The sequence below is a fragment of the Sinohyriopsis cumingii genome, chromosome 2 (assembly GCF_028554795.1).
Source record: "Sinohyriopsis cumingii isolate HCF-2022 chromosome 2, ASM2855479v2, whole genome shotgun sequence".
NCBI classification, from domain to species: Eukaryota; Metazoa; Mollusca; class Bivalvia; order Unionida; family Unionidae; genus Sinohyriopsis; species Sinohyriopsis cumingii.
Genome location: NC_142962.1, coordinates 84,260,950 through 84,273,337, shown reverse-complemented (window position 1 = coordinate 84,273,337; position 12,388 = coordinate 84,260,950). Strand labels below are relative to the sequence as shown.

At 33.3% G+C, this 12,388-nt stretch overlaps 1 protein-coding gene across 1 annotated transcript in view; it reads right to left on the bottom strand.

Annotated features, from left to right (window-relative positions):
- The window catches only part of LOC149805301 (uncharacterized), a 384,402-nt gene that overhangs the window by 136,053 nt on the left and 235,961 nt on the right, over positions 1–12,388 (bottom strand). Inside the window, exons 30-32 of the mRNA XM_089949218.1 lie at positions 6,424–6,554; positions 3,575–3,792; positions 3,138–3,243 (exon numbers count right to left, since the gene is read on the bottom strand). Of these exons, the coding sequence (XP_089805344.1) occupies positions 3,138–3,243; positions 3,575–3,792; positions 6,424–6,554 (455 nt within the window). The remainder of the gene's footprint in view (positions 1–3,137; positions 3,244–3,574; positions 3,793–6,423; positions 6,555–12,388) is intronic.

Genomic DNA, 12,388 nt, shown 5'->3' with positions numbered 1-12,388 from the left:
CATAAAAGTCATTTAAACATTATGATGAAGATAAATTTCTGGAAGATTTCAATAATGTTCCTTGGAATATAGTATCTATGTTTGATGATGCAGATGATGCTCTGGCTATATGGACCCAACTTTATATACAGGTGGTTGACAAACATATAACTTTAAAAACATACAGAGTAAAACTTCCAACCCAAATTGTTGACTCCAGATATTCTTAATGCCATGAAAACCTGTGATTATTTTAAATCTGTTGGTCAGAAAGCACGTTACAAAACACGGTGAAATAAAGTAAACAAAATGATCAATCAGGCAAAGAAGAATTACTACCAGTTGCCTGCAGAAAGTAACTACAATAAAAATTCTATTTGGAAAGTTTTCAACAAACTAGGTGCAGGTAAGTGTTCCACATGGTCATCAGAAATGAAACAACTAGGGCTGTTCCAGTTAAACATATATGGGACCCAGGGAAGGCAATTTTAATGTGGGGTACTCACGCAAAGATGCAATTTAGAATTTTCTTATCATTTTAATATGAACTCAGTGAAATCAAATTACAGCTGTACCATGGCATATATTTGAAAAAATATTGCCTTCCTGGGTACCATTTATGTTCAAATGGAATAGCCACTAGCCTGCAAGGCCAAATTACTGATGATGATGCTGAAATAGCAAATTCATTCAATGAATTTTATCAGCATAGCCTTCATAGTAAAGGAACCCATCCAATGTAAACTATACTCACAATGAAATAAGAAATTTCTGTTATAAAAATAATTCCACCCTACCACATATTTTATCTCTGCAATACTAAATAAAAAGGTTTTGAAATTTAACAAGGAAATGAACAGGTCTTGATAATAATGGACCACATATCCTGAGGGCTGCTGCAGATATAATATCTGACAGCATAGCTTACATATGCAATCTAAGCATATCCACTTCAGTGTTTCCCCAGACATGGAAATTGGCAAACGTTACCCACATTCACAAGTCTGTCAGCAAAGATGTCAATAATTATAGACTCATTTCTATCTTACTGACTCTGTCCAAACTACTTGAAAACATGTTAATGGCAATCCTTGATAACCTATCAAACTATAACTTAATTCATAAAAACCAATCAGGGTTCAGAGAAAACCACTCCTATGAGACAGCCTTGGTCTCCATGATATATGAATTACTGCCTTAGATTATGGGAAATTAGTTGGATCCATACAAGCTGATCTTAGAATAACTTTTGACTAGGTTGATCATGACATTCTTATAAACAAATTGAGCTTTTATCAATGGGACAATTCAGCAACTGATTGGATTACATAATATCTAAGAATGAAAAAACAGCATCAAAATAAATGGCAGATTTTCGAAAGAAGAACCAATCACATGTGGAGTACCACAGGGATCAATACTATGCCCACTCCTCTTTCTTGTTTTCATAAATGATCTGCCACTGAAAATAGGTAACTGTATTTCATCTACTGACTTATATGTAGATGATACCACACTATCAGATTTTAACCTGCTAAGGACTGCTTGGCCTAGTGGTTAGAGTGTCCGCATCGGATGTGGGAGATCACAGGTTCGAACCCTGGCTGAATCATACCAAAGACTAATAAAAATGGTACTAGCAGCTACCTTGCTAGGCATTCAGCATTAAGAGGATAGTGTTAGGGCTGATCAACATGGTGTCAGGATAATGTAACTGGGTGGGACATCATGATACATATCTGCGGCATGATGTTCCAGTACTCGACATCACCATTAACTGCCACACTGCAGACATCATAGTGATTTGACCAAATATTTTTAAAGCTACATTAAAAATCCAAATCACACACACACTCAAACAGCTAAAATCAGACCTAGAGGTCTCCTTAAGATAAAATAGATTCCTGGTGTAGAGAAAATGGCATGAAAGAAAATGCAGACAAGACTAAAGTATTAATGATTACCACCAAACAAAAGAGTGCACAACTGAAAAATAATGTGAATCTTAAGATGAATGAAATTTGACTACAAATAGTTACCCATGACAAAATCCTTTAGGTGATAGTTGACAACAATTTGTTATGGAATGGACATATTCAAGGCATATGTCATAAAGTCAATGCATGTATGTGGCTATTTAGCAAGAAGAGGCAATGTCTATCAACTAAACATAGGTTAATATATTCTGACAAGAAAATTTACAAAATTCTGCTTGCAAATAAGAGCTTGCAGACTCATCTTAGAAAATGCAGAAAATATCCCAAATGCAATGTATGAAATTAAAATGTTAACAGTAAGTGAACAAATATTTTTGAGAAAGGCTAGACTTATGCACAAAGTTTCAAATAATATGGCCCCATTAAATGTCAATGAACTATTTGATGCTAGAAAACAAGGCGATACTCCCAATTTAAGATCAATTACAGCTAACCACCAAAACCAAATAAAGAAGCCTAAGAAAAATTTAAATATTCAGGACCACTAATTTGGAACAGAACCCCAAAGGAAATTAGAGAAAGTACAAATATAAATGCATATAGTAATAATCTGATTCAACCTGTTTGATTTGACAAACACATTACAACTTAAGGCATAAATTCACTAACCTTTCACTTTGTTGTCTCAATACTTCTACACTATACACACTTTTTTTTAATAAACATTTGATTTTATTGTGTGTGTGTGTGTGTGTGTGTGTGTGCATGTGCATGCATGTGTGCACACAACGGTATAGACCTACAACAAGCAAAATACTGGGGGTATGTGTGATTTGGATTTTTAACATACCTTTAACAATTTTTTAGTCATATTGCTATGATGTCTGCAGTGTGGCAGTTAATAGGGATGTAACATCTTGTCCGACCCAGTCACATTATCCCGACACCAGGCTGACCAGTCCTATTACCATCCTCTTAATGATGACCGCCATGCAAGGCAACTGCTAGTACCATTTTTGTATAAGTTTTTGGTATAATTCAGCCGGGGTTCAATCCCACGAACTCCTACATCCAAAGTGATGCTCTGGCCTCTTAGACCGCCTAAGTAACCAGCAAAATACTACTTACCATCCATAATTCTTTGGTCAGGGTATACAACTATCTTAATTCCCTTTCCCATTATAAGACAAACTCTAGCATTTAACTGTACAATATTCATACCAATGGCAACTTCATATCTTTGTATACCAGAGGAGTGTACATGGAATCCATATTCCTCGATATCCACGAAGGAGTTCCAGCTGATTGACATATCAGATAGATAACTCTGTAAAAAGAATTTTGTAAAGGTCTAAATGTGGTAATGTGAAACTATTTTTACAAAATTCATGTATTCACCAAAAAAGGTATGAAAAAATCTCAAATAGCATAAAAATCCTAGAAATAATCATATAATGCAGCTAGAACTAATCAAAGGAATTATTAAATTTTTTAATGAAAATATTAAAATGCACATCAATAGTTGCTTTATTTTTATGAGTGACCAAGTCACATTGGCAGCGTTTTCAAAAGGCAGAACTTACTGAATATCATATTTTGACTTAAAACAGTATATATTTGTGACATTATAGGGCTATAATACTGCACGTGGGGATTACCTGATATTTTGTATTCTGTGTAGGTCCTATCCATACTGAACTTTTCAGAGGTGGGGTAAGATCTACAGTGATTCCATCACTACAACTACTTATGTTTGGCAGTGATTCTGTCCATTTTTCAAATACCAATTCTGTGGCATCAGCATGCAGACAGACAATATAGCGCTTACCATGCTTTAAGATACCATCATCAAAAAAAGCATTTATGAATTCTTTATCTGAAACATAAGAAAAAATAGGGTCTTTTACAAAATAATAGTCATATTTCTTTTTCCACTTCCATCTATGGTTAAAAACAGACAACAAAAGTCTCTTGAAGTTACTGACATTCTTCTGTGAGAAAAGAATTTCCTGGAATTCAATATAAGACCATTTCTTCATTTAGTAATGAAAGGATCTCTGATATTCTTCAGCAGTAACAAGATTTTCAAATTAGCTATGTAATGGACATACTACATGACAGATTGGCACATGTTTCATTTAGTTTTGATTTCATTCTGTGGGGTTTAATGCAATTATTTCAACACATGACACATGGCAGCCAGTATATCTAGTTGAGGAAGAACCCAGGAGGACACCAAGAAGAACCACCAACCTATAAGAAGCTACTGGCAAGCTTTCTCACATAACCAAGATTGTCAAGCCAAAATTCAAACTAAAGCAGACAGAGATGAAATATGCAAGTCATCTGTCACCATGATGGAAATCAGATCAGTACCACTTTAAGGTAGGACCAACAGGATATCATGAGTCTTCTGGTGGAAACCCCATGTTGATATGACTTTCTGATTTGGAGAAGTAAGAATAACAAGATTTTAATGATTGCTACCATGGTGGTCATACTAAAAATCAGATCAGCACCATTTTAATTAGAGCCAAGTAGACATCATCTTAAGTTTTCTAGTGAAAGCATGTTGATATAACCAGCCATCAAGGAGAAGTAGCCATAATATGAATGTCCTATTGGCCATTATGGTGGCCATGTTGGAGATCAGATTGACACCATTTTCATTTAAAACCTACTTGACATAATAAGTCTTTCATTGAAAACCCATTATCGATATGCATTCCTAAGATTTTCAAGAAAGCAACCGTAGTGGGCATTTTTAATGTCTGAGCAGCACTATTTTCAATTAGGACTAATTAAGAAGCCTTTTAGTGTAATCCCAGGACAATATGATCATCCATTTAGAAGTAATAGTGATAACAAGATTTTCTAGATGGTCACTTTGTCAACCATATTGCATGTGCAAGTGGCAGCATTTTCACTGAGGACCAACTAGGTAGACTTCATAAAAAGTCTTCTGGTGAAAATCCCATGTCAGTAATATGACAAGATCTACAAGATGGCTGCTGTACATACTGGACCTCAGATTAGTATCACTTTCATTTAAGATCAACTAGAGATCATAAGAAGTCTTTAGTGAAAATCCCATATTGTTTTGACCATCCAATCAGGTGCAGCAGCAATAACAAGATTTTCAAGATGGCAATATGGCTGCCCTACTGGATGTTTGAGTGATACCATTTTTCATTCAGGACCCCAAAACAACAAAAAAATGAGTGTGAAAAGTGGCATGGCAATTCTATAAGTAGTTTAGAGAAGCAGCAATAGCAATCTTGTGCTAATGGATGGATTGACAGACAAGAGATGACAGGCCATCCCATTAGCTTTACTGCTCTATTAACAACAGCAAAAACAAATGCAGTCATATTTTGCACATAGAATTTGTAAGCACTAATATATTCAGTCCCATTCTTGTCCAAGGTGATTCATACTTATAGCTGACACCATCCTTTTTGAATATTCAAAGTAAAAAGAGATGAAGGAATAAATATCTAATCATGAATTTTCAAAATATGAACCCCAAATCTAAACGTTATACCAATCATTTAAATCTTGTCATCATACAGTTTAGTAACCATACATTTCACAGCATCAAACACATTAATTTTATGATACAAGGAATGGAAACTTTAACAGATGGATGAAATTCAATTCCATGACTTAAACTGTCAGATTAATTTGAATTCTGTAATGCCAAATTAACAGTGTGTGTCAAATAAAAATGGTATTTCCCACATGTATACATGACTATGTACCATATTTACTGAGATATCAAAATAGGTCAACTGTCACTTTTTCAAAAGTTTCTTATTCATCATAATTTATTTTCCTTGTATTCTATAAATTGGGGAAGCTTCTGCAGTCAAAGGCACAGGTGATGATATAACTTCTTGACTGAATAAATATCAATGTATGATCTATGACACATGGATCAAAAAACAATTTTCAGAATTTTAACTATACTTCTGAAGTGACCAATATACATATATGCATCATTAAGAACTTCAATTTTAAATTTTTTAATTTCTTCAGTTCAATATTCTAACCTGATGCTGCTAATAAAATCCACTAAAATGTTTGGCCATACACTGCACATAGTTAATATTGATAAATGTAATTTTTTGGCAGCATTATTGTAAGATTTATTCTCTAGAAAATCAATATTTTTATTATTACATTAAGTACTAATCAATTTGTACTTGATTGCTTTATTACACATTACAGGCAATGAAAAGAATTCATCATCTTGTTGATCACAAAGCTAGCATATATTTTATTTAGGAATAAATACAGGGCTCTATATTTAAGCCAAAATTATTTCAAAAGAAAAATCTTTATAAGGTGCCAATGCCACACAAGATGCAGGCAATCAAAGGGAAAATCTTTACAAATCAATCCATTTAATCTTGTTGTAAGTTATTTCCTTCATTTATAATGCTTAGTTTAATAGAGTCTTATGAGAGAAGAGTGCATAACTTTATTGAGTCAAAATTAGACTTACCTGTTGTTCCACACTGTATAGCATATGGATGGGAGCAAGGATCATCAAGGTGAAGATCATTTGTTCTGTTATAAAACACACTTGGATCAAGCACTGTTTCTTCAATTACTGCCCATTTATATTCTTTATACCTAAAACAGTAAAATTATGGTACTTTACATAAAACTGACGTAATCTATCAATCCTGTTAAGATCAAGCTTTGCTTATCATTATCTTCTATTATCCTTTTCTCTGCTTCTTTTTCCTCTCATAAAAATTAAAAAGGTATGAAGAAAGTATCATTAGCAAAATACATTTAGGTACAAAAATCCATCCCCATAATTTAGTGTCAGGTCTAATGCCACAAGCCCATATATATTATCATCCTGGGTTACGTACAAACCTAGAAACAATCTACTTCTTAATAGGACAATATAAAGTATGAAATTTTGCCACAATCTACGTAGTTATATTTAATGCCAAAGAAGAATTGTTAAAAAAGTTTCTTGTCATAACATGATTCACACATTTTTCAGAGGTGGTCTCATATAAAGCTGTCAACATATCATCTCAAGAAAAAGAAACTTTTTAGATTTTCAAAACTACCAGAGATAATTCAGAGATCAGCACTCCCTCAATAAATCATGCAAAATGGGGTCCCAAAACATTGACTGCACTATAAGCATGGGTGCAAGTTACCAAGGGACCTATAAAAACTAATAAAAGGATGGAAATCAACAGAGGGAGGTGAATGTAGAGCAGAGATAGGTGGGTGGCAGGTTATATTGTTGAATATTTGTTTTACAAACAAATATCTCTTTATAATGGTGTAGTTTTTCCTCATAAATTACCTTTAATTTCAGGAAAAAATATATCAAAGAGATCATTAAACACATTATTCAACATGGTTTCCATACACTTAACATGTAAACTGTTAAACACATTTTTTATTACAATACTGCAGTTTCTGTTGAATTAGATAGGATACATTCAAGTATTATTGTTCATTTAAATAAAACAAGACTTCTTTTTTCAAAAAGATCAACAATCATTTTGAGAAACAACAATGTCAAATCTTGCATTGTTTTAATTTTTTATTCTTCTGTCACTAGATAGATCAATCAATTAATCAATAGATTTAGTTACCGTAGAATGAAAAACATAAATTCACAAGGGTTAATCAATACCAAGCATGAATTTAATGGGTCTAAATATTTTATAAATAAAGCAAATGAGAACATGATAGTATTTGCAGTTTGCGACACACTTGACAAATATCACTTCACATTTCATGGCCTGATTTGGTGAGCTTATCATGTCTGTGTTGAAATCTCCAAAGCCATCCATGGCTTGCCATGAAATCAGAGTTATTATCCATACTTCTTGCTATTTTCTCCGCCTGGATCTTGAGAATTGTTCATGAGAAAGGAACACCATGTTTACATTACTGTCTGAATCAGGTGTACATATTATCATCTAATTCCATAATGCTTTCAGTCCGTGCCCAGTTTTATTTGAATCCATCATCAGAATCAACATCATGCAAGTAATCCCAAAATTTCTGCTCATCATTATGCCACTTTGAGTGTTGAATCAACAATTATGAGTTCACTAAAAAACTTTCAATCTTATATCATCATTATAAACCCTATTCTTTACACAAATCTTTTCATTCACCAAGTACACTTTTCACTCGATTCCTTCACTCTCCATGATCAGATTTACAAATGATTAGGATACATTATTGACTGATATGATGTTAAGTACATAAAAAGTGAAACCATGTATGAATGGTCAATTAAAATGTACTGATTTTGAGACACAATAGTAATCATAACAGCTTATTCAGGTAGGATTTGCATGCCTTTGAACTATTTTATTGTGCCTACCTTACTTCATTTGATACAAAAGATATAACAAAATAAAACAACACAGGTCTCTTTTAATCAAGTTTTTCAATGCAACAAAAACTTCCCCAAGTTGTAGATCAAAACAGCTGACATTTAACTAGGTTATCAAGGAACTGCTCATGTGATGGTCAATTGACTCTAGTAATATTTTAATAAAAGAGAACATGCCATGATTATACTGTTAGCACTAAAACAGTTGTTGTTGTTGTTGTTTTAGGGTTTAACGCCATTTTTCAGCACAAGATAGGCTATACATGGTGGCCAGTATAACTGGTAGAGGAAGAACCCTGGAAAACCCAGGGAAGAACCACCGACCCACGAGAAGCTACCGGCAGGCTTTCCCACGTACCAACGTTAGCCAAGCCTTGGACTCGAACCCACGCAGACAGAGGTGAGATGGCAGTGATCCGTAACGGAGAGCGCTTTAGACCACTCGGCCACTCGGGGCCCCCACTAAAACAGAATTAAAAAATTAAAACATTAATTCACCTGACAAGACATATTTAATTTGTGCTTATTTCTTTTAATGTTGCCACCTGTTAGTACTGAACAATATATTTCATTGAACACTATTTTACAATATATTGTTATCTGCAGTGTATTGAGAAATATTTTTCCAATAAAATCTAACAAAATGTGATTTCTTATTCAGACTTGTGAATTTCACAATCTTGATTCTAACTTTTCTGGCACTGACCTCCATTTTCGCCTATAAAAGAAGCAATATATCAAGGTTTCATTCACCAATTCTGATGGAAATTTTATTCACATACAACACATAGTGGCAATTTTTTATATTTTCTAGGAAAAGAAAATGGGATCCAGGCCAGAAACTGCATTATATTTTGGTTTGTGAGTTATTAGTGGTATGTGTATAGGCTCTTACAAAAGATAACATGAAAAAGATGAAGATAGCAAGCTTCGTAAAATTTAACAAATATTTCCCTAGAAAAAGAAGGTAAAAATGAGAAAGAGAACTTACAGATTTATGAATCAAATCTAAAAGTAATCCAAGAACAAAAAATAGAAGTCCTATTATTAAAAAGTACTAAATGAAACTGAGTGTGAATCCTGATGAAATCCAAAATGGAAGATGATGACATCTGTTGTAACCTGTGAAGTGCTGCAGTGTCAACAGTCTCTTGTTGAATCACAGAAAATATAGTGTTTGAATTCTGTGCAAATTTCAATAAATATCCTTGTCCAAAAATTAATTTAGAACACTAGTATTTCCAGGGAAAAGAATTACTTTTCTTTAAAATAATTTGAAGAAAATAAAATAATTAGTCCAAACTGAACACAACATAAAACACCTAGGTGTCTCCAGTGTTAAGGCACAAATGACAATTCCTTCTAAAAAAAATCAGTAATAAGTCTAACTACAATGCAAAACAAATTCCCGGTGGAGATCAAGAGTTCATCCTTCTGGGAAAACCAAAAATTTTTAACAATAAACTTCTTATTTGTCACGTACTCCAAGTATTGCCTTGACTCCACTTTATTAATCTTACTCTGAGAAAGATGTTTTTAAAAATTATGTATTAAAAAAGTTGTTTACCAAAAACTACCACTGGTTCTGAATCAAGTTCAGGAACTAGTTCAGCATTCAATACAATGCCTCTATTATTAGCTGTTTACATCGAAAATACAAAAAATCAGTCAGAACTGAACTCCAGTAAATAAAGTTACATTACAATAGAATGTAATGGAATTTTTTAAAAATTTAAAATTAACAAACAAACAATTAAATTAAATCAAATATAAATTAAATCAAATATATATAACATTAGAGTGTGACTTATTGAGGGAGCTGTGAAGATGACACTCATAAAATAACTCACTGATTCAGTCATTTATGCATTAAGTCTTCATTCATGACAAATACACTCATTCTGTCATGAATGCATTTGTTCTCAGGACAAACACATTCATTCAGTTGTATATGCAGAAGCTGAAAAGTAAAGTTTGATGGCTCTTGGTAATGTTGCTATGGTAATATTATAAAGATACAAGGACTGGAACTGTTACAGTAAAAACGGCTTGTGGATCCCTATTTGAAACATAAGTACAAATGTAGCATTTTTATTTTTATACTGAAAAGTGTACATAGGTCAAAGATGCCCTTGCAATCAGAGTATACAGTCAAACCTGATGTAAGCTGCCACCTTCTGGAACTAACATAACTGGCCTCCAATAAAAAATGGTTGTCTAATACAAATTCATATTTAATATAATTTGAATCATGGGTTTTGGAAAAATGGTTGTTTAAATATGTGATTGCTTAATAAAGGCTACTTTTGAGACAGTTTGACTGTAAATGATGTTGTCTCAACATGTAAGAGTAAACTTACAATTGAAAACAATGACCACTGAAATTCTGATGAGAAAAGGTGAATCAAATTGATACCAAGGCCTATTCAGGTACTATTTTACTTAATTCAGATGTTTTCAAGCAAGAACAAAATTTGTGACACTTGGACAAACAAAATTAAATTTCATGAAAATAGAGTAAAACAAAGCTGACCAACAGAGTTTTTCATTTTCGGTCCAATACAATATCTAGTTTGAATTCCCAAGTGTAGAAAAAAAAATTGTGCAGAAAAAAAACATTTCTCACTCAACCAGTGTTCATAATTAAAATTTTGATACCAAACTGAAACCAGAGCCACGTGGACCTGGGATTGCTGATCTTGCCAAAATTAACCAAATAGTTTAATGCGTAATTTAGGTGGATTGGCATAACTATTCTTTGCATACATTTTAAAGAACTTATATCAGGATGCTCTCAGTTCTGGCCAAATCTAACTGATCAAGTCAGTAGCAGTTTTTTTCTGTTCTTGTCTAGGTCAACAACATTTGATATCAAATCAGAATAATTTGTAAAATTTTCAAAGGCATCTATGCCAGATTACTTGCTGTAAAATTTAGTCAAATTCTGTTGGCCAGATTTTAAGAAGTAATTTAAGGTTTTGTCTATTTTCGGATATGACAACAATATGTTAGAACTTAAATCTACCTGGAGAGAGTTAATGATACTCTGTTTTTTAAAATGTTTGTTTCTAGGGCTACCTCCAATTGCTAGAAAAAAACTTAAAATATAAGGACCTCCCAGCACCACTCCCCTCAATGGATTCAGAAACCCTCCCCATAAAGGAATAAATGTAAGGTTCATTTCACCTCTTCAGGTAAATTTATACTGACTAGTCCTCAGCATCAATTGCATACATTCAAAAGATCTCTTAATGCCAGGAAGCTTTCTCTCTAACTTGGTCAAATGTGAAGTGATTTTAAAATTGTCATACTTTAAGTATTAGTGGTAACATGTGATATCCAACAAATGTCCTCTGTATTTATAAATTTGAAGGGTCTTAATGACAAGATGCTTTCAGTAAAAATTTGCAATGGTCAAACTTGTTGAGAAATTTGTAAAATAAAAACAGTTGAAAATATACACCACTCATGCATGAGATGTACTGTCCCTTAGATGCATCCATATACAAATTTTCACATGTAAGTGAAACAGGGTAATATTGACTGTGTGAAAAACAAATAGCTGAAAATATGAAACTCACTCAAGTGTACAAATTAGGTAACAGTGGTCCAGTTTTCACATGAACCAGTTACATTACTCTCCATGTACCAATTTTCATGAGTGTACCATTGTTATCACATGGAACAGTTCAGTCTCTGTAAGTGAAACTGCGAGCATACATAGTGTGAAATCTGTTAAAGACTATGTCTCAAATGAACAGGTGTCAAATGTGTGACAAGATCATAGGAGGCTCAAATGAACTCTGCTAATGAATCTAGGATTCTACTTTACACTGAAAAAGTATCAAATTTACTGCTCTATCAAATGGTTGAGAAAACAAAGGGGGTGCATCCTTCACAAGCTATGAGATTAAGGTCAGAATTGCACAGGGAACTGTAGAACAAGCATCAAAATCATGGCTCAATCAAAAGATTTTCAATTGGGAAAACAAAGTGAGTGCTAAGAGCTTTGACTGGTGATTAACTATTGCATGGGAATTAGAACTGGCTTATGAAAAAGGCAAATATAAATCAAACCAAAAAG